Consider the following 22028-nt stretch of genomic DNA (forward strand, 5'->3'; position numbering starts at 1 on the left):
AATGAAATCAGATTCAACGAAAATTGTAATAGCTAATGAAAAACTTATGAGCGTAGTTTCTTGCTCTCAAACTCATGTTACAGGTTCAAGTTTTCCTTTGCAAAGGAATAAAAGTTTGGTAAACTTCTTACTATAACAACGCCGCGCCGAGACTACCTAAAGGGTAAATTGAAAACTACCCTTTTAAGAGGGGAGATATTTAACGAACGTAAATTCAGGTTATTCTGGAGGGTAAATACATAAAATTAAAAAAGTATTATTAAATTAAAGGCTGGTTAAGCGATCACTTTACACTTTGTCTGCCTCCGTGGTATAATAGTCAGCACGCTCGGCTACCGTTCTAGGGGTCCCGGGTTCGATTCCCAAAGGAGGGTCAAATGAATACGAGTGTAAGATTTTTTCACTATAATATTTATTCAATACTACCCTGGACTGGTACCTGAAGCGGAAGGCTGATCACCTTTCCTTCGTGAGTTAACGATCAAGATAACACTGTGTTTATAATGCAGTGCCCTATGCACCATTGGGGTGCGGAAAAGGGTTTGAATGAATAGTGATCTAGGCTGGTTTAAACCAGCCTATGACGATCGAGAGCCCCGTAAATGCCCAGACTTGCATATTCTTTTTCATCTATATTAAGGTGTAAAAAAATATAAAAAAGGATCTTGTTCACCTTAATAACAATAATTAAACCCTTATCCGCGCCCCAATGGTGCATAGGGCACTGCTTCATATGAACACAGTGTTATCTTGATCGTTTACACGTGAAGGAAAGGTGATCAGCCCTCCGCTTCAGGTACCAGTCCAGGGTAATATTGAATAAATATTAGAGTGAAAAAATCACTTATATTTATTTGACCCCCCTGGGAATCGAACCCGGGACCTCCAGAACGATCAAGATAATACTGCGTTGAAATTATGCAGTGCCCTATGCACCATCAGGGTGCGGATAAGGTTTTAAAAAGGAAAAATTACACAGTGCAACATTCACCTATGATTGACAACCACACTACTCAAATTTTTGGAACTCTTACATATACGATTAATCTTATGACAATACACATGAGAATTCACTGGAGCCATCTATGTTAGATTGAGAAAGCTTTTTATTTAGCAGAGACCCTTTTATTTTGATGTATGCAATATTCTAACCGGATTATTTTATATACTGGGAAACGCAGCCTTTTTTATAAGATTCATGACATACGAGTATCTAGGAGTATCAAAATTTTTATTAGAGTGGTTGTCAATCAAAGGTAGAATGGTGAATGTTGCACGTGTGTAAGGTGATCACTTAACCAGCCTACGACCCATCATAATACGTGGAATCTGATTATAAACTCCATCCTTAATATGTTTATTTTATCTGATTATTATATTACTATTTTATCTGCCTGTCCATACACAGGCATGTATGTATGTATACGTAATTGTGTATGTATGTATGTCTGTGTTTGTAATAACTTATGATATATATGTTTTATGTAATATTTTATGTTAATTGTTATGTACGAGTACATGTTTTCATTATTCCGACGAAGTATTTTTCTATGCCTATAGAAGATATTGGGGAAGGTTTATAACGATTTTCGATCTCACCGAAATTTTGTTTGTAGAAAGTATTTGGAAGGCAGGAACTTGTTGAATGATATTCTCGGGGGTAAGTTATAGGGGATGTGACTTCATTAGGGGGCGTTCGGGCGACTTACAACGAAATGCGAGTAATCTGACTTACATTTCGTGGCAAGAATACTAATACTGCGAATGGATTCGGACGTAAAATAACAATTTATCGAGATGATGTCAATAAACTGGGAATATTCATTGGATGAGAAAAACAATTTCGGGATGTTTTATTGTATATGTAACTGTCCTTTTCGAATGAGTTTATTGAAAAATGTTTTTAGTTGGTAACGTTACGTGAGTTTTATTAAGGTCCTGATAAACTTAAAGAATTGTTTCTTTGTTTTACTAAGTAACATAAGTATTTTGAGTCTTATATTATAAAACAGGTAAATATTTATAATTTTTATTTAAAGCGCTAACTTTTCAAATTTTCATTTTATGATTAGTTTTTTTTTCAAAACATTATATACATAAGTCATTTTTATAATATTCCCGATGAGTTATTTCTATTACTCATTTTAAGACATGGGATTAAGGTTAACAAGACTGGAACACAAATAATAAAGTAACAAAAAAGTTTTTTTTAAATGACCAATTATTTTTTTAAATATTGAACACATGGCAAAATATGAAAACAATAAACAGGTATGATTAATAGGCATAAGAAGAATATTTAAAAGAAATAAATGAGAAAAACATAAGGTAAGAAGCATATTTAAAATAAACAAATGAGAGAATATAAAAAATGAGAAAATATAACAAATGAGAAAATATAAAAAACACAGGGTGAAAACAAAATAAGAAAATATGACTAATCAGTACATATATATCTCTCCATAAAGTATTTTTTCAGATCAATTATTTTTGATCCCCGAATGGGTTCTATTTTATTATTTTATATATATCAAAACTAGTATTAATCAGTCTTGATAAAGAAGTGGTAAGCTTCGAAACCGGTAGACATTATAATTAAGTTATAATAAAATATTTATAGTGATTTTAAAACAAAGTTACATTTTAATTATATTATGGGTAAATATTTTATGGATAAGAAAATCGATTCTCCATTGTTTTAATAATAATAATAATGAACCCTTATCCGCACCCCAATGGTGCATAGGGCACTGCGTCATATAAACGCAGTGTTATCTTGATCGTTTACACATGAAGGAAAGGTGATCAGCCCTCCGCTTCAGGTACCAGTCCAGGGTAATATTGAATAAATATGACAGTGAAAAAATCACTTATATTTATTTTACCCCCCTTGGGAATCGAACCCGGGACCTCCAGAACGGTAGCTCCATTGTTTTACACACACGTTTTTAGTGTTGGTAGTTTTTATCAGTGCAGTCAAATGCTTTTAACACTACACTTCGATTATGTTAGTTACTTACGATGCAAAACTGTTTCCGTATGAATTTTGTTTGACGGGAGAATCCGTTTAATAAATTTTGGCATGATAATAAGAAATATAATATATGTAAATAAAATTATAGAACAAAATCGTCAAATTTCGACCATCTTTGAAGCAACTTTGACACATAGTTTTTTTTAACTAACTAACTAACCATCACGCCGCTTCCCCGCAGGGATAGGCAGAGAGAATCAAACGCCACACCACTCTGTCTTTGCAAACATTCTTTGCCTCTTCTACATTCATGCATCTCCTCGTACATACCCGACGATTATTACGACTCCTGACCCGGCCGCTTTCAAGTATTTGACATACCTGATTGTGCTATGTTTTCCTCGGTCGTCCTCTGCTTCTTTTTCCAACTACATTCGCCTCATAAATTTGTTTAACCGTTCTTTCTTCACTCATACGCTCCACATGTCCAAACCATCTCAACACACCTTTCTTAATTTTATCGATAATGCTTATCTCAGCCTTACATTCTTTCCTTATTTCATCATTCGAACATCTATCAAACATCGTTTTGCCACACATTCGTCTGAGCGATCGCATTTCGACTGCATTCAGTCTGCTTTCATCCTTCTTTTGCCAGAACTCCATTGTGTACTGCCAGTTTAGCTTCCTAACTAAAAAAAAACTGCCTTAGTTTTTTTAACCCTAGATAATTAACTATATTTGTAGATACATAGTAACTAAACATTCGTCAGGCGGACTACGCAATTAAAAACGTGAAAATTATCAAAAGTATTTATTAAAAATGGTAACTGGTTCATGACACTAAGTTTAAGGAATGAATGTAAGAGACATTTAACAATAAATCACTGTTCCGTAAACAAAGCCTGGCGGTTGCGGGGTGCAGGGGAGAAAGTACACTTGACTTTTTAGGAAAAAAGCGTCGTAGCGTGGACGAATGTTTAGTTCTAGGGTTAAGGAGCACAATTTTCAGTATTATTAATTGTGTAAGAAACCGGTCGGCAATATAATTACGTTTTCATTACGCAACGCATAAAGTGATTAAAAAAAAAGTAATTTCTTTTACCTACTCGAAAAATTGATTTTCGAAAAAAAAATTGTGTTTTATTAGTAATCTGAATAAAGTTTTGAAAATAAGTGCTTTAAATATTAATATATTTACTTTTAAGTCAGCCGAATTTAAATTTTAAGCGAAACACACAAAAAATATTGTAAGACTTTATTAAAAATTCCAATTAACAAGATTCGCCTGTTATTAAAAACGGCAGGGGTGAAAAAAACACTTTAAAATGCTAATAGGGTTGCTTGAGAGGCAATGGTAACAAAATGTTTAATTTATTCGAGATTTTGTTGAGAGCTTTATTGAGAATTTTTTTTAAAGATGGGTTATTTATTTAACCACGGGACTTATTTCAAAATATGTTGATAGAAAAATTGTTATATGTAGAAAAATGTTTACTTGGAACTTCAATAAAATATGCAACTTGTTTTTGAGAACTTCATATAATTTTTTTCTAACCCCTATCCGCACCCCAGTGGTGCATAGGGCACTGCATATAAACGCAGTGTTATCTTGATCGTTAACACATGAAGGAAAGGTGATCAGCCCTTCGCTTCAGGTACCAGTCCAGGGTGATATTAAATAAATATTACAGTGAAAAAATCACTTATATTTATTTGACCCCCCCTGGGAATCGAACCCGGGACCTCCAGAACGGTAGCCGAGCGTACTGACCATTACACTATGGAGGCGGACATCATATAAAAATATCGGTAAAAAATTAAGATAATAATACTCGTCACTACATTCTTCATAAATTTTATAAATATAAAAATTAAAATCTACATTTTTTTATTACGAAAATATTAAAAAAAATCTGTATATCATAAAAAATGTTATGTTTAAATGGGATGTTTTAAAACCGGATTAAAATAAATTATTTTAATATTGGTATAAAGTCATTCTGTGCAATTCTATGATAGATTTTCACCCACATAGATGGTTCTAGCAAAAATCTAGTTGTTATCGTTTTAAATAACATAAATAATAAAAAAAATTTAATAAATAATTTTTTGCTTGTCAGTTTTACTATTCACCTGAAAATGAATGTATATATAAACATATATATATATATATATATATATATATATATATATATATATACATATATATATATATATATATATATATATATATATATATATATATATATATATTAATATATATATGTATATATATATATATATATATATATATATATATATATATATACATATATACATATATATATATATATATATATATATATATATATATATATATATATATATATATATATAAAAATACATATAAACATAATATGACTATTTTTGTGGTTGTCAACTATGGGTAGAATGGTGAATGTTACACGTGTACAGGGTGATCACTCAAACCAGCATATGACAAGTTTACAGCCTATACAGCCTTGTTAATGCCCATACTTTTTTTCTTTCTTATTCTGCAGTCACCTAGTGAGAAGATGTTTCTGCCGGTGACAAGTCTTATTTTCATTTACAAACAAAATATGTAATATAAAACAATTATTAATTACGACATTTAAAATTTTTATAGTTGAAATGCGTTTGGCTTTATCATTTCAGAAATTATGACCGCAATTCTAGAATAAGGTTCAGAAATAAGGGTGGATACTTGGGTGGGGAATTGGATTCCTGCCCGTGTTAAGCTATTTAGAAAGTTCTCCTCTGTTGTGAGCGGACACTGAAAGAACATATGGTTTGCATCCCCTATATCTTGTCCACATTCGCAATACCGTGATGTAACACACTTTATCTCATAGAGATGCACAGGAAGTGAGCAGTGCCCTGACCTTATGCGACATAACATCGAGATGAAAGTAAGTATATTCTTCTTCACCCATGTTGAGATATCAATAAATATCTTTTAAAAAAAGTGCATTTACCAGTTCAAAGATGAGTTCCTTCTCGTCCAGCTGGCGGAGCTCGTGCCTGGAGCGGCGCTGCGGCCGGCCCCCCGGGGCTCCGACGCCCCCGGCGTGCGGCCCGCCGCCTCCCGAGCCCCCGCTCGCGGCCCCCGCGGACAGGAAGGTGGGGGTGCCGTCAATGGTGTTCACGATGGGTTTCAGGAGGCCGCCACGTTCGAACTCGTGTGCGGATATTTTTCTGAAAAAAAAAAACGATGAAATAATTTTACAAATAATACAGATTAAGTGTATTTGATTGCGCATTTTTATCGATTGTTGCGCTGTATGATTGATAATCCTGAAATTGTCCGGAATATTAGTCTGTATGTTCTCGATAGTTACCTAAGACAACGTCGACATAGATTGTTTCACATTCCCATACACAGGACCAACCTGCCGATGGTTATGCCTGTAGGAAGAGAGAGCTACTGCAACGTCGAACAATATCTCATTGGATATTGATCTGTTCCATGTGTCTGAAGGAGTTTTCCGAAGCGGGATTCTTCTACACCTTAAGCAAAAGTTCTTGCATATATTTTTTTAAAAATGTATACGCTTTATTTTTTTTATAATTTGTAATGTATATATTAATTGAAAATTGAAATAGAAAATTGAAATATATTGTTTTTCACATCGTTTGAGATTAATTTTTACCATGTAGGGTAGTGTACGCGCCAGGCGCGTATATCTAAGATTTGTCCCGATGAAAAATATGCGCTAGGCGCGTATTATTGATAATGTGTCAAATGACTTAAAATATCATTGCGTAGTTACATATATGCATACCCGTATTGTAATTGTACAGGTTCAGTGATTTTATTCTTTTTCATATAGTTTGAGATTAATTTTTAATATATTGGAGGCAACATACGCGCCAGGCGCGTATTAAGAACAATTCCCTAGGTGCGGAATACGCGCTTGGCGCGAATTACTGGAACGTTTTCAAATGACTCAAAAATATATATATATATATATATATATATAAATATATATAAAAATATATATAAATATATGTCCTTATCGCCTTAATACAATATTGTATAATAATAATTTTAACAATTTGTAAAGCGCCATTTTCGTAAAATACTATCTCAAGGGCAATTTGTCAGTGCATTCCACGACATGGCAGTCAATGAATAAAAAAATTAATAAATAATAATTAAATGTTCATGTATGAATGTATATATAAACATGTCCGCCTCCGTGGCGTAATGGTTAGCGTGTTTGGCTACCGTGCTGGAGGTCCTGGGTTCGATTCCCAGAGGGAGATGAAAATAAATATCAAACATTTTACACTCTAATATTAATTTAATATTGCCATGGACTGATCCCTGGAGTGCAAGGGTGATCACTTTGCCTTCATGTAAGTGACGATCAAAATAATACTGCATCAATACGATGCAGTGCCGTATGCACCTTTGGGTGCGAATATGGGTTAGAAGAAAAAAAAGAAGCATTAATGTGTTGTATTATTTGGGAACTCAGCTTTAGTCTCCTGGATAACTTATCTTAAACACACTACCTGCGGGTGGATTCGCGCTCATATTAGAGATAAAATCTCTGAAAAGAAGTGATAAAATTTAACCATACTGTATACATCGATATGAGATCAAAAGATGCCGCAAAAGTCATGCGTAAAAATGACTTACACGCAATTTACGATGAGTCGAGTGAAAAGGCAAAATTACCCTTCCCGCCAAACACCATCAGTCGAGTGAAATTGTAAAATTACCCTTCTCTCAATACTCTCACAGCCATATAAGAGAATAGGAGCGAAGCATGTATCATGTGGGCAGTGAATGAAAAGTGTATACAGAAATTAAAAAGGTACTTCTAAAAGTGGAAGTCACTCGATGTTTGCCAGAAGCAATACAATGAATGGAAACAGTGTGACCCTCCCAAAAAAAATCGAGTTTTACAAATCTCTTGTTTGTATAGTTCGGAAATACGACCGAAGTATTGAGGACAATGTTCCTGAGAGGATATCAGGGATGGCACAATCCCCTGTACATTATTTTACATTTAGTCAGTGGCGATTTAAAAAAAAAATGGACAAGATATTAATTTTATAAAATTAAACAACTTTGTTTTACAATGATTAAAGAAAACACTTTATTCATTGTAAATCATTGGATTGATTTCAATCATTGATTTTAATAATTGGATTGATTTTTGTACATCGTCAATCTGTTGTGATTCATGTAGTATTTATCATCGTAGAACTTGATAACATCATTTACAACATTTTGAGTGTGTCCAAATACTTGTTCACAAAATCTGGATTTTCTACAATTATTGGAGTAAGTTTCATATTTTTATTATTTTTATTATTTTTTTTCTAGTGAAGTTTTAATGATTCAAGAACACCGTTTCGAAATTGGTTTAACTTTGTTTCAACCACTTTTTTATTATAAGTACACTTTAACCTACCGGTTTTGACAATAACCTTGCCATCATCAGGGTTTATTAAATTGTTAAACATTAAAATACTCATAATTTATTACATTTCCTTACCAAAAACTTAATCCCAAATGTGGATCATCACATTTAGGATTTAGTTTTTGGTAAGGGAATGTAATTAATGGTGAGTATTTTAATGTTTTTAATGTGTTAGAATTTAATAAACCCTGATGATGACAAGGTTCTTGTCGATACAGGTAGGTTGAAGTGTACAAATAATAAAAAAAGTGGTTAAAACAGAGTTGTTTAATTTTATAAAGTTCATAAAATGTGCCACAAAGTATCTGCGAAAAACATTCAAGAACTTAATATCTTCAATGCTCATTTTGCTTACACTTTGTGGGACATTTTATAAAGTTTAAAACAAAAATATATATATTTTTAACCACTTTTATTATTGGTGCTTTTTGTCAACCGATTTCGACATGCGCCTTGTCATCTTTTCAACATCCAACAGGCTCTATCCTCCACCCGTCTCTTGGACTGCGCATGTCGGAGATATTTTGGTCCATGTAGTTTAAGCGGGGTCGTCTTTTGTAGTTTACGCCTTCGCACATGCCCTCCGCAATCGTAAGAAATAAACATGGATAATATATAAAATACCGATGTTTTATTTCATGGGTTTTCTTTGACGGCATCATTTAACAATGACGTCAAACAAACTTTGTTTTAAATAAAATTTGTGGGTGAAATAAAATAAAAATCTAAATCGTGGTTTTAATGTTTAAAATCAACCACAGATGGCAGTACCTACATGTGCCATTTAAGAAATGAATGTCCCCAGGTTATAAGCGTGACCGTCCATTTGAGAATAAAATTGTTTGGACGACTATGTACGGCCACACTCCTGGACAGTTTCAAAAACCGGATTGATTTTTGTTCATCGTCGAACTGTTGTGGTTCATGTAGTATTTATAATTGTAAAACTCGATAACATTATATTCAATTTTCATTGAAATAAGGGTTCAGTGCTCTATGCACCCGATGGTGCATAGGGAACTGCATCATATAAATGAAATGTTATCTTGATCGTTAATACATGAAGGAAAGGTAATCAGCCTTAAGACAGTTTATTAGTGTTAAAAATCAATTTATATTTTATACACCGTCAAACTCTTGTTATTGATACCATACAGTGTTTATAATGTAGAAATTCAAATTAACGCTTCAGGTACCAGTCCAGGGTATTATTGAATGAATATTAAATAAATAAGAGTGAAAAAAACACTTACATTTATTTGAACCCCCTGGGAATCGAACCCCGGACCTCCGGTAGCCTAGCGTGCTGACCATTATACAACGGAGGCAGACGATTCCCGGACAATTAAAATAAATAAAAAATAAATGAACACCGCCAAATTGAATAATGTGGCAGCCCTGATGTGGCAGTCGTCCAACAGGTGCGGTGCACTCACCTGACGGGCGTGGTGGCCCCCGAGCGCGAGGGGGACGGGTGCGGGGCGTGCGCCCCCTCCGGGCCGCCGCCCCCCGCCCCCGCGGGCGGCGTGGCGTGCGACACCAGCCACGCGTCCACCACGTGCCGGGTCGCCTTCCTGCAACGGGGAACAGACAGTTATACATATATACTTATTACTTATAACCCTTGTTACTGCTAACGGTACTGGAACACTTCGCTCACTCTTTTCAACATATATCAAAAATCGTCAATTTCAGTTGTGCATGTTTTCGGAATGCCCAGAAAATGTACCATATCCCAGTAAAAGAAGCATATTTTTAACTTAATATTTACCCGCTACAGGGCAGAAGGTGTTGTTTTTGAATTTTGAACAAAAGGTTTTGTTTAATTTTTTTTAAATTTACTAAAAATTTTTCAAATGGAGAAAAAACCTTCAGGTATTAACTAAAAAGATCTGTTGCACATCAAAAAGTTCAATAAGTAACTTGATATTTATTTTTAATACATTGTAATTATATTTTTAAACTTTAAAAACGTTCTCCTGAAAAATCCAGTTTTTTGATTTACAACGTTGTTGAAAGGAGTGAGCGAAATGTCAAATACGATTGACGTACGACGTCATTCGCAAAAATTATAACATCTTCCGATAAGGTGATTAATTTTGCGCCACCCTGTATATATGTTGAAGCGTGATTCATAATGGGCAAACCATATTTTTTGTTTTCATCTTTTCACATTTGCATATATTACAAAAGATGTGTGTCTCACCCGGCCGGTGATTTATGGATAGATTTTATTATATTTACTCAGTTGCGCATACACAGACTCGCATAATCAAATATCTCACAAAGGCAAGGGAGAATTTTCACGTTCTACGTCCGGCAGACGCTCAGTATAATAAGCTTGAAACACTTTATCGATATTTTTTTTGTCACAATATTTACTTCAAGTATTTTTGAAGTGAAACTTCATAGGTAGCGATTCGATGATCAATAATTAGATGAGAATAATCGATGATTCGACGAGTAAAATTACAAGGACACGTTGTTTAATTTAAAAGACGCATTTAATTACATGATAAAGAAAAAAGGTCTAACGTAAAGAGAGATAAATTATGTAGCAATAACGACTTAATTTTTTTTTTTTTAAATTTAAGTTTTACTTGGAAAATATCACTTTTTATTAAAATCTATTGTGAAACGTGTTGCAATGCATTCCGCATCATACGGTGTTTGAAAATAATGCGGAATGCATCGAAATATGAACCAATTTCGAAACGTTGTTCTTGAATCACTAGAACTTCACTAGAGACATCTATTGATGAGATGAAAAGAAGCTATTGAGCATAAACTGTTTTATTAGTATGTGAGGTTCGAATCATGGATAATAATCTTATATATCCTGCCCAGACTTCCATATTCTTCTTCATCTTTGATGAGATTTCAATAAATAATATGAAAAATAACTCCTTTAGTCGGAAATAATCCAGATTTGTGAACAAGTATTTGGACACACTCAAAATGTTGTGAAAAAAATACACTTAAAAAAATAATACAAAGAAAAAACACTTTTACTTATATCATTAATTCAGTATTAAAAATAAGCATTGAATGTAAGTCCCTCTCCAAGCACAAGAGCTAAGTTTTTTTTTGGAGCGGCACAGCGTAACTAGTATTAGATGTTTTAAAAGAAGAAATGTCTGGTTTATGAATAAAATTGTAATATTTTTCGTTACTACTCGTAAATTAAATAAATAAAAATTACAACATTTTTTTTATTAAACCAGCCTATGACGGTCGTAAGCCCCGTAAATGCCCAGAGTTCCATATTCTTCTTCATCTTTGATGAGATGTCAAAAAATAATATGAAAATAACTCCTGTAATTGGAGATAATCCAGATTTTGTGAACAAGTATTTGGACACACTCAAAATGTTGTAAATAAATTATCTGGTCAAATTATAAGCTTAATAATAAAAATGAAAATGATATTTTCTGGCGTTTCTCATGTGTGTGATTATAATCCAGGATTCGGATCTCACATACTAATATAAGAGTTTCTGCTTAGTAAAAAGCTTCTTTACATCTCACCAATAGATGTCTCAAGTGAAGTTCTAGTGATTCATGAACAAGGTTTCTAAATTGGTTCATATATATAGAACTTCCAAGAATTTGAGTAGTGTGGTTGTCAATAATGGGTAGAATTGGTGAATGTTACACGTGTGTAAAGTGATCACTTAAACCAGCCTATGATAGTCGTAAGCCCCGTAAATGCCCAGACTTCCATATTCTTCTTCATCTTTGATGAGATGTCAAAAAATAATATAAATAAAAATTAAATGTATTAAAAAAAAAACTTCGATGTAGGGGTTCCCTTTGTATAATAAGATAAAAGGATAGGGAAATTCAGAAAATTCAGTCTGACGACAATATTATCCTTGAAATTAAACTAAGGCAAAGCTGAAACGGAGGTAATGACTGGAACATTCCTCAGACGATTGTGAGGAATCCCAACTTGACGGTGGAAGAGAAATCCAAGTTAGAAAACTATTTCATATGCCACATAGAGCTTAATCGAGTATTAAGGGAAATTGGAGAGAGAAAGGCGTCGACGCACACTGTCGCACATCAAAAGTTGGGTCGCTTTCCTGAAAGGAGTCTAGCAGTGTCACCCCAGTATGCTAAGTTATTTGTATTATAAGTGTTTCAACTTGATAAGAAACATTTATAGATTATTTTACATGAAAGAAGATGAAAGTCTGATCATTCCGGGGCTTACTAATTACCATTTGGCTGGGTAAAGTGGTCACTATATACACTTGCGTTAAGTTCACCATTCTGCCCATTATTGAGCATCCAAATTGCAAATTATTGAAATTTGTACGTACGCAATTGTCTTGGATCTGTTTCACATATCGCTCACTCCTTTCAAGAACGTCATAAATCAAAAAACTTGATTTTTCAGGACAACGTTTTTAAAGTTTAAAAATATAATACTATGTATTAAAAATAAATATTAAGCCACTTATTGAACTTTTTACTGTGCAACAGATCTTTTTAAGTAGAACCTGAAGGTTTTTTCTCCATTTGAAAAATATTTAGTTTATTTATAAAAATAATTGAACAATACCTTTTCTTCAAAATGAAAAAAATAACACTTTCTGCCCTGTAGCGGGTAAATATTAAGTTAAAAATATGCCTCTTTTGCTGGGATATAGTACATTTTTTGGGCATTCCGAAAACATGCACAACAGAAAATTGACGATTTTTTATTTATGACGTTGTTGAAAGGAGTGAGCGATGTGCGTTCTCGGAATAATCTATGGTTGACTTGAGTAAACTTTTCATTTGGTAGAGACTCTTATTTTAAATTTATCTACGATTCTTTCCGTTGTTCTTGTATACACACCTATATATAGTTACACGTGTATAAAGTGACCACTAAAACCAGTCTACGACAGGTCCTAAGCCCTGTTTATACCCAGACCTCCGTATTCCTCTTCATCTATGTTTAGATTTCAATAAATAGATAACTCTTTAAAGTGAAGAAACCCACATTCATAACTTGGATTCGAACACACTCAAAATGTTATGTCAACATATTTTATGTAATTGGATAAATTTGATAATTCAAAAAGTAGCTTGATATTTATTTTTAAAACATTGTATTTTATTTTTAAACTTTAAAAACGTTCTCCTGAAAAATCAAGTCTTTTGATTTATGACGTTCTTGAAAGGAGTGAGCGACACGTGAAAAAAGGTGTCAATAAAAGGAATGGTGAGTGTTAAACGTGTATGAAGTGATCACTTTAACCAGTGTATAGCAGGTTGAAAGCGCTGTAAAAACCTAGACTTCCATATTATTCTTCCTCCTATGTCATAATGTTTGAAAAGAATTAAATAAATAACTCGTAAGCGTAAAAAAATTCATAATTTGTGAACAATAATTGGAAACGGTATAAATTTTCTAAGAGCCCTATGATACGTCTTAGGCCTTTTAAATACCTAGACTTTCATATTCTTCTTCATCTATGTTGAGATGTCAAAATACGTTGACAGTCTACGTCGATATTCGTGACACATTCACGCGCGAGTGGTATTCGTTCTCGCAAGAAGAATATTTTCGATAAACTCATTTGAAATTTACGGACGCGAAAGACAATTTGGAAACCGAAATCGATGACAGCGGAGAAGTTTTATTCGAGAAACCCGGCGTGTTCGATAATAAAACTTGTATTTTACTGCTAGAATAGTCTACTTACACTTGTGTCGACCTCTCCCATGTGGAGAGCCCCTAGAAAAAGTATATATTACATACGCAAACCGATTATCTAGGGGTAGCATTTACCAGGGTAGACTTCCCGTTTCATATTGATGCACATTTTACATATTTTATGTACACTGAACTCTCCATTTATGTAGACTGTGAATACGCTTTTAATTAAACACTTTCCTTATCATTCATCGTTGACTTTGTGTAATACCACTTAAAAAACCCACTTATTCGTGATTACCGGCTTCGGAATAATCATTCCATCAATCAGGTCATAAAAATGAAATTGTTACGGTCTGACATCTATACAAAAATAATTCTTTTAAAGACAGAAAAAGACAACAACAAAAAATTCATTGATTCGGCATTAACTTTGTGAAATGACATATTGATTATAATAAAATCACTTATATGATACCACTGTTATAAAATTTAATACCACTTTGTAAAATACCACTTTCTGAGTTTTATTTCATTACGAATTATCGTTGTAAAAGAAAAACACTTATTTTTTTACAACTTACTAGTTTCGGAAGCTGTACTTCCATCTTCAGGTCTAAATATAAACTAAAAGCATGAATAATGATCTGTTCTATAAGTAAGGAGGGGGGTAAGTTAGGGGGAGGGGGGGTTGGAGTTTGAGAGTAAAGGAAAAATGAAAAGCAAAAGTGAAGAATTTTGAAATAAAATATTATTTATTAAATTATTACAAGAATTTAAGTTTTTTTGGATTTCTAAATTGTCGAAGTTATCCATTATTTGTCCTTTGTGTGGTATTGTATGTAATAATTTTAGTTAATGTGAGTCGAATGAGTGATCCAAGTCGAGAAAACTCCAAAATTTAAACAAAATTTTTGGCACACTCGAAATATTTTCAGAAGCATATTTCTGCGGTCATCTAAAAGATGGATTGAAAGCTAAGATTCGATATCGCAGGAGGCTGATCCTTCTTAAAAACAGGCCACAAGACCTTCACCAAAAATAAGATATTTATGTTATTCATGCTTTTAATATGATGTACCTAGGCGTCCAATGACAACGCGACACTAGGTTCGTATGTTCTCACGTATTGCTGTTAATTTTTTTTATTTACATTTTTTGTGAGTAGGCACTGCTTAAGTACATACATGGATCGCACGCCCCTGCATGTAAATATTAATTAAAACATAAAATTAAGTACAAGTATTTTTTTTCAACCATGATATATTGAAATTATCACAATATTTACAGAAAACGATTGTGGTTTTTTCACAGCAAATAGTGATAGGAAAAATGTAAACACTTTAAACCACAGACACACCACTGTCTACATCCGTAGCACAGTGATTAGAGCACATTGCTATAAGAAACAAGGATAATACTTTAATTTACGTATTAATTTTTAAATCAAACACAGATTTTTTGAGTCTACTAAGTTATTTATTAACAAAAACACATTAAAAATTAATATTTTGACAAATGTTTCGCCTAGTAATGGCAATTTCAAACGAATAAACCTAATTAAAAATCTATCGGCAATCTGTAAGAATCGGCTCTCCAAAATTGATTGCACTACGGTGCAAAAGCTCATTTTGTCCATAATTCAGGTATAGTTTCGAGACGAAAAAATGGCATCCACGTGCCAAAACCTTATATAAAAGATGCCAAGAAGAGTAAAATCTTTGACTGAGCCCAAATGAGATTATATTAAATATTTATTTGTGATATAACTAATAAACAAAAGATTTTACAATTTTTTTTAAGAAAATACAAAAATAAAATTTTTGTTTCAATTAATCTGTTCGATACTGTACCTATGCATTTTTATTTACACAGCTTTGTCTAAAATATGTCAATTTCATGAAACAATAGGAATGTTTATTTGTATTAGGAATTTATTGCGCATATAATATTTTTTTTCGAGTCAATTTACATTGTAAAAATTAATGGTTAATAATGCTAGTTAGGAATTCGCGTAGTTAATATGCAAATCGTACAATTTAGTAATGAAACAAACCCGTAAGTGAAATTTTGGGTTCAATCCAGTGTTTTATATAATAAATAATATTAATAGTTCTATGAAAATCAATTAAAGGTATCAATATTTTATTTTAATTATTATCAGACAAGATGCACTAAAATCAGTTTTAGCAAATAAAAATCTATCAGCCGAAGCTAAACTGGCAGTACACAGTGGAGTTCTGGTTCCAACCCTTATGTATGGAAGCGAAGCATGGAGTTGGCAAAAGAAGGATGAAAGCAGACTGAATGCAGTCGAAATGCGATCCCTCAGACGTATGTGTGGCAAAACGATGTTTGATAGATGTTCGAATGATGAAATAAGGAAAGAATGTAAGGCTGAGATAAGCATTATCGATAAAATTAAGAAAGGTGTGTTGAGATGGTTTGGACATGTGGAGCGTATGAGTGAAGAAAGAACGGTTAAACAAATTTATGGGGCGAATGTAGTTGGAAAAAGAAGCAGAGGACGACCGAGGAAAACTTGGCACAATCAGGTATGTCAAATACTTGAAAGCGGCCGGGTCAGGAGTCGTAATAATCGTCGGGTATGTATGAGGAGATGCATGAATGTAGAAGAGGCAAAGAATGTTTGCAAAGACAGAGTGGTGTGGCGTTCGATTTTCTCTGCCTACCCCTGCGGGGAAGCGGCGTGATGGTTAGTTAGTTAGTTAGTTAAAATAATGTAAAAAAGTTGCTTTTGTGCAATGATGATCGAAGTAAAACCTTTCAAAAAGTATTTTTTATATACTTATTTATTATTATTTTTTTATTAATGTAATATGGTTACAATGTTTTCACAATTTTAATTAATTTTATAAACATTTCTAACAATCTCAAAATGAAAAGAACTTCGTTCTTAACGAAGTTCTCTCCAAAAAAGAGACTGAGCTCTTGTGCTTGGAGAGGGACTTACACTTGTTTTACAATTAACAATTTATTTTTATTGAAATAATTTTTTTCTTTTTTTTTCTTTCTTAGATTAACATTTGAAAAAATTCATTAAATTTATTTTTTAGCTTTTTAAAGTCTTTAATTTTTTTTGTCTGTAGGAAGGTTGTTGAAGTAATTAGTTCTCAAATATTTGAAGTTCTGATGGAATTGTTTGGTATTGCATTTTGGTATTGTAAAGTCATGTTTATATCTTAAAGATGAGCTTTTATTTATTTAGAGCTTTTATTTATTTTATACATATGTATGTACATAGATCATGGCTCTAACCAAATTGTTTTGCTTACAATTTTTTTATATTTTTCAATTTATTATCCTAGACGAGAAAACACCAAGGAAATGAAATAAGAAAAAAACACACATTTTTTGATCAAATACATTTTCCGAGGGCTTTCCTTTACAGAGATAAGTTATATCGACGAGTAACTCGGGCAAAAAATACCGATAGCGTTTTTCAAAGGAAAATGATTACTTTGGGTAATGCACCGACTTGGATAAATGTGAACGAATGGCCATACATAATATGAGAGTGATATAAATATATGAAAGAGGGGTGTGTTTGGAGTATGTGGAAATCTGAACGTGAAATTCTCTTTAAACGTATCGCCTTCAATGTAACATCGTTGATACACTTGTGTGGGTCTCAAATTGTGGAAGACTGCGACACGGTATAATTAACGTAGATGAGTGATTCTAAAATATTATTTCCTTATCGCATTTTAAATAATAGCATTTTAAATAATCTCTGATAATTATTTGTTATTTTACTGTTTTTTATTCCGTAAGCCAACAGTATATTTTCGGCTTTGCAAACAATATGTTTTCGGGATCAGTTATTGAATGTGCGTAGAAGAATATTTTTAATCTTTTAAAGAGTGTGCATGCTTCTGAAAATAAAGGTACAGGCAGCGGATCCTCTTCATATATCGCTTACTCCTTTCAAGAACGTCATAAATAAAAAAAAAATTTTTTCAGGAGAACGGTTTTAAAGTTTAAAAATATAATACAATGTATTAAAAATAAATATCATGCCACTTATTGAACTTTTTACTGTGCAACAGATATTTTTAGGTAAAACCTGAAGGTTTTTTCTCCATTTGAGAAATAAACAGTTTATTTAAAAAAATACTTAAAAAATACATTCTCTTCAAAATGCAAAAACAACACTTTCTGCCCTGTAGCGGATAAATATTAAGTTAAAAACATGCCGCTTTTGCTGGGATATAGTACATTTTCTGGGCATTCCGAAAATGTGCTTAACTGAAAATTGACGATTTTTGATTTATGACATTCTTGAAAGGAGTGAGCGATATATCAACCTCTCCTGCTGTATCCGTCAACCTTGCGTCATACAAGCTTTCAATAGTTTCTATCTGTCGTGTTGGAATATTATCCCCGAATGTAAAAAAAATTACAAAGTTGAGAAGAATGTTAAAAAAAAAACAAAATTTTAAAAATTGCAGCGTAGGTACTTCAAACGATGAATACGGTAAAATTGTGATAGAGAAACGATCGATGCGATCAATTTTTGTATGAAAGAATTCGGGATAGAAGAAATAAACGACACATCCGGGAAAACGATTATTTGACGAACGATAGATAGAGGTTTCACTGAATTTGAAATACTTAATCACGCAGTTTTCCGAAATGATGACGCACCCTGAAAAATAATTGCGTACGAGTGCAGAGCGAACGGTCTACATTCAATCGCACAACCGTATTATTGTATAATATCTGAGAAAGTAGAAATGGAATCGGCATTATCGACAACCGATATCAATCAAGAGGCAATTATTTTTAAGTTAAGGCTGTGAATAAGAAATCGAATAACTGAGAAGGTAGAATTTGTATTTCATTTAATGACCGCTAATAATAAGGCGACCGGAAGAGGAAATGATAAATAATTCAGCAGTGCCACACACGCCTACTTATGAATATTACCTTTAATATAGGAAACCAATGGAATACTCGGCAACATATTTTTATTGTAATAATTGGATAGTATGTGTCGGGTTGTGGTCCCGTGGTTAGTGACGCGGACTCTCAAGTCAGAGTTTCTCGGTTCGAACCCACACTACCACTATTTGATAACTATTTCTAATAATGAGCCACTTAGGCTCACAGAAATAGTATAAAATTGAAATATTTGTGTGAATAATAAAAACACAAATATTCACCTTTTTTTTAATTTCAAAAATGTGTAATATTTTTTGTAACAATATTTTTAAAGGTGATTAGCCCTTTGCTTCAGTTACCAGTCCAGGGTGATATTTGAATAAAAATGAGACTGAAAAATCACTTGTATTTATTTGACCCATGGGATTCGGGTCTGAGACAGAACGGTAGCCGAGCGTACTGACCATTAAGTTACAGAGGCGGAAAATGTACATAATAAGCAAGGTAAATAATAAAAGCAATTCCCATCTTTAAAAAAAAGTGAGTTAGTAGTCACCTGAGGAAGTAGTCGTGCACGAAGTCCTGGTGCTCGTCCAGCCAGGCCTCGGTGCGCGCGCACTCGGCGTCGTAGCAGCAGCCGGCGGCCGCAGGGGCGGTGCCGCGGCGCCCCGCGCCCGGCCCGCGCGGCATGCCCGCCCCCTGCTCGATGCTGTGCACCTGCAGGCCTGGAAACCGAGACCACACGTTACCAGGGCGTTACAAAACAAGAGGCTCCCTTTGCTGGCCCGAAGGGCCTTCCCAAATTGACTTTGTCGTTTAATTTGTAAAACTCCATTTTAATTTATGAATTAAATGTTAAATCCAAACACTGATTTTTTGAGTCAACTAAGTTTGTTTCACGTGTTACACCTAGTTATTGCATTTTTAAACGAATGTGAAGATAAATGGACTGACGGTCCTTATGTAGCTATACAATTCTAGGTACTTATGTAATAGTTTTAACATGTGCAGCGACAACAATAGTTAAAAGGGCATATAGGTACAAATACTTTTATTAATTTTCGGTTAAAGAAAGGATTTATTGATTGGTTACTGGTCTAACAATACCATGCCAATAAATTCTTCATTTCACAGTCAGTATTAATAGTACGTGTTAGCGCAATTCCTGGTCTATATAATACACACATAAAATATCGCTCACTCCTTTCAAGAACGTCATTAATCAAAAATCGACAATTTTCAGTTGTGCGTGTTTTTGGAATGCCCAGAAAATGTTCTATATACCAGCAAAAGCGGCATATTTTATACTTAATATTTACCCGCTACAGGGCAGAAAATGTTGTTTTTGCATTTTGAAGAAAAGGTATTGTTTAATTATTTTTTTAAATATACTAAATATTTTTCAAATGGAGAAAAAACCTTCAGGTTTTACCTAAAAAAATCTAATGCACAGTAAAAAGTTCAATAAGTGGCTTGATATTCATTTTTAATTTATATTTTTAAACTTTAACGGTCTCCTGAAAAAACGTTCAAAAAAACTTTAAACGTTCTCCTGAAAAATCAAGTTTTTTGATTTATGACGTTCTTGAAAGGAGTGAGCGATATGTAGAATGTGAAATGTTTCTTTTTCCGGGACTAAAAACATTTCCAATTAAAAAGACAAAACTAAAAGTGATGAACAAAATTGATTGACTTTGAGAACGAGTTTCATTGGATAATGTATTGAAAAGGAAAAAAAGGCAATTGGAGTGAGCACATCTATATTGTGCTTGATTCTGCTCCATCGGCAGGTTTATTTTCACTCCATTAAATTTATCGATATATTTTCATTTAATCGTCTTAAACGATATCGTCTAGTTCACAGAGAGACCACCTAACACATAAAACCTAAAAAGGAACATTTATATTAAAACATACGATATAACCTGTTAAAATTGGATAGTTACTTCAAATAATACTTTAATGAAATCGATTTTATCACTACGGTGTCGTGACCTATTCTATGGATGTTTATGGTGATTAAAATTTTCCTGATGGCTTTGAAGATCTTTAACACTCTTTCCACGGTCAATTCTATTATAAAAATAGGAAATTTTTTTTAAAATTCGGTGAATAAATTTTGACCTTCTGTTTGCTACTTTTCCGGCGACACCTGTGGTTAAAATTAGTAATTTTAATTAGTGGAAACCTTCATGAAATGTTTGTAAGATTCTTTCCTTATTATGTATATATCTTACTAGGCAAAGCCTAAACTTTTTTTAAAATTTTATAAAAAATTTAACACTTGTTATAAACACAATGAGTTTTATTTTATTATACACGACTAGTTTCGAAAATTAACAGATGTTTTCATCTACAGGTGAAAATTAAAGCAAAAAATATTTAGGTGTTTATATTTATGGAGGTTGATAGGGTAATAAATAGAGGGGGGGGTTTGAGGGTTTTTTAAATTAATTTTTGTATGTGAAGTTTAGATTTCTCGCAATTTGGCCAGTATATTTATCTTCGCAGTCTTCAGCTTCTATGTAAGCTATTAACTTTTAATTTTGAGGTTCCAAGAATTTTACGTTTATTTTTATCAGCTTAAAAATTAAGTTGCATCTCACAGTTCGTAAAATCGGTAGTGTAAAGGCAAAGGGGTATATCTGTCTCAGACCAAATTTTACAGGAGAGCAAAAACAAACTTGTGAAATAAAATAACTCATTTGTTTTATGTATTTTTATATGTACATATTTTAAGAAACTAAATAAGTATTGCAACTACAGCTGTATCCTTTTGCCAGATTATGAAATACACTATTTTAGACGTTTTGTGGAACAAAATTTGACAGATTTACCCCTGTGCCATTACATTACCGAAATACGGTACGAAATATTTAATCAGTGTAAGATCCAAAAAAAACTGGAAATTTTCGGAAATATGTAGCTTCCAAGTAAAACAATAGAACCAGTATTAATTCCTGGCACAAATTTCTGTATTGGAACTGGGACTTGATCCCGTTCCAAGTTGCATTAGCGTATAGATATGTGAACATAAATTA

The 22028-nt window shown here is 33.0% G+C and overlaps 1 protein-coding gene across 5 annotated transcripts in view; it reads right to left on the reverse strand.

Annotated features, from left to right (window-relative positions):
• The window catches only part of LOC148311063 (dual 3',5'-cyclic-AMP and -GMP phosphodiesterase 11-like), a 412361-nt gene that overhangs the window by 97707 nt on the left and 292626 nt on the right, over positions 1–22028 (reverse strand). For all 5 annotated transcript variants that reach the window (XM_088257333.1, XM_088257337.1, XM_088257336.1 and 2 more), the window contains 3 exons: positions 19544–19712; positions 9870–10007; positions 5974–6193 (listed from right to left, as the gene is read on the reverse strand). In XM_088257333.1, the coding sequence (XP_088113459.1) occupies positions 5974–6193; positions 9870–10007; positions 19544–19712 (527 nt within the window). The remainder of the gene's footprint in view (positions 1–5973; positions 6194–9869; positions 10008–19543; positions 19713–22028) is intronic.

The sequence above is a fragment of the Brachycentrus maculatus genome, unplaced genomic scaffold (genome assembly GCF_059751285.1).
Source record: "Brachycentrus maculatus isolate JH-2025_06_01 unplaced genomic scaffold, ASM5975128v1 h1tg000078l, whole genome shotgun sequence".
Lineage (NCBI taxonomy): Eukaryota > Metazoa > Arthropoda > Insecta > Trichoptera > Brachycentridae > Brachycentrus > Brachycentrus maculatus.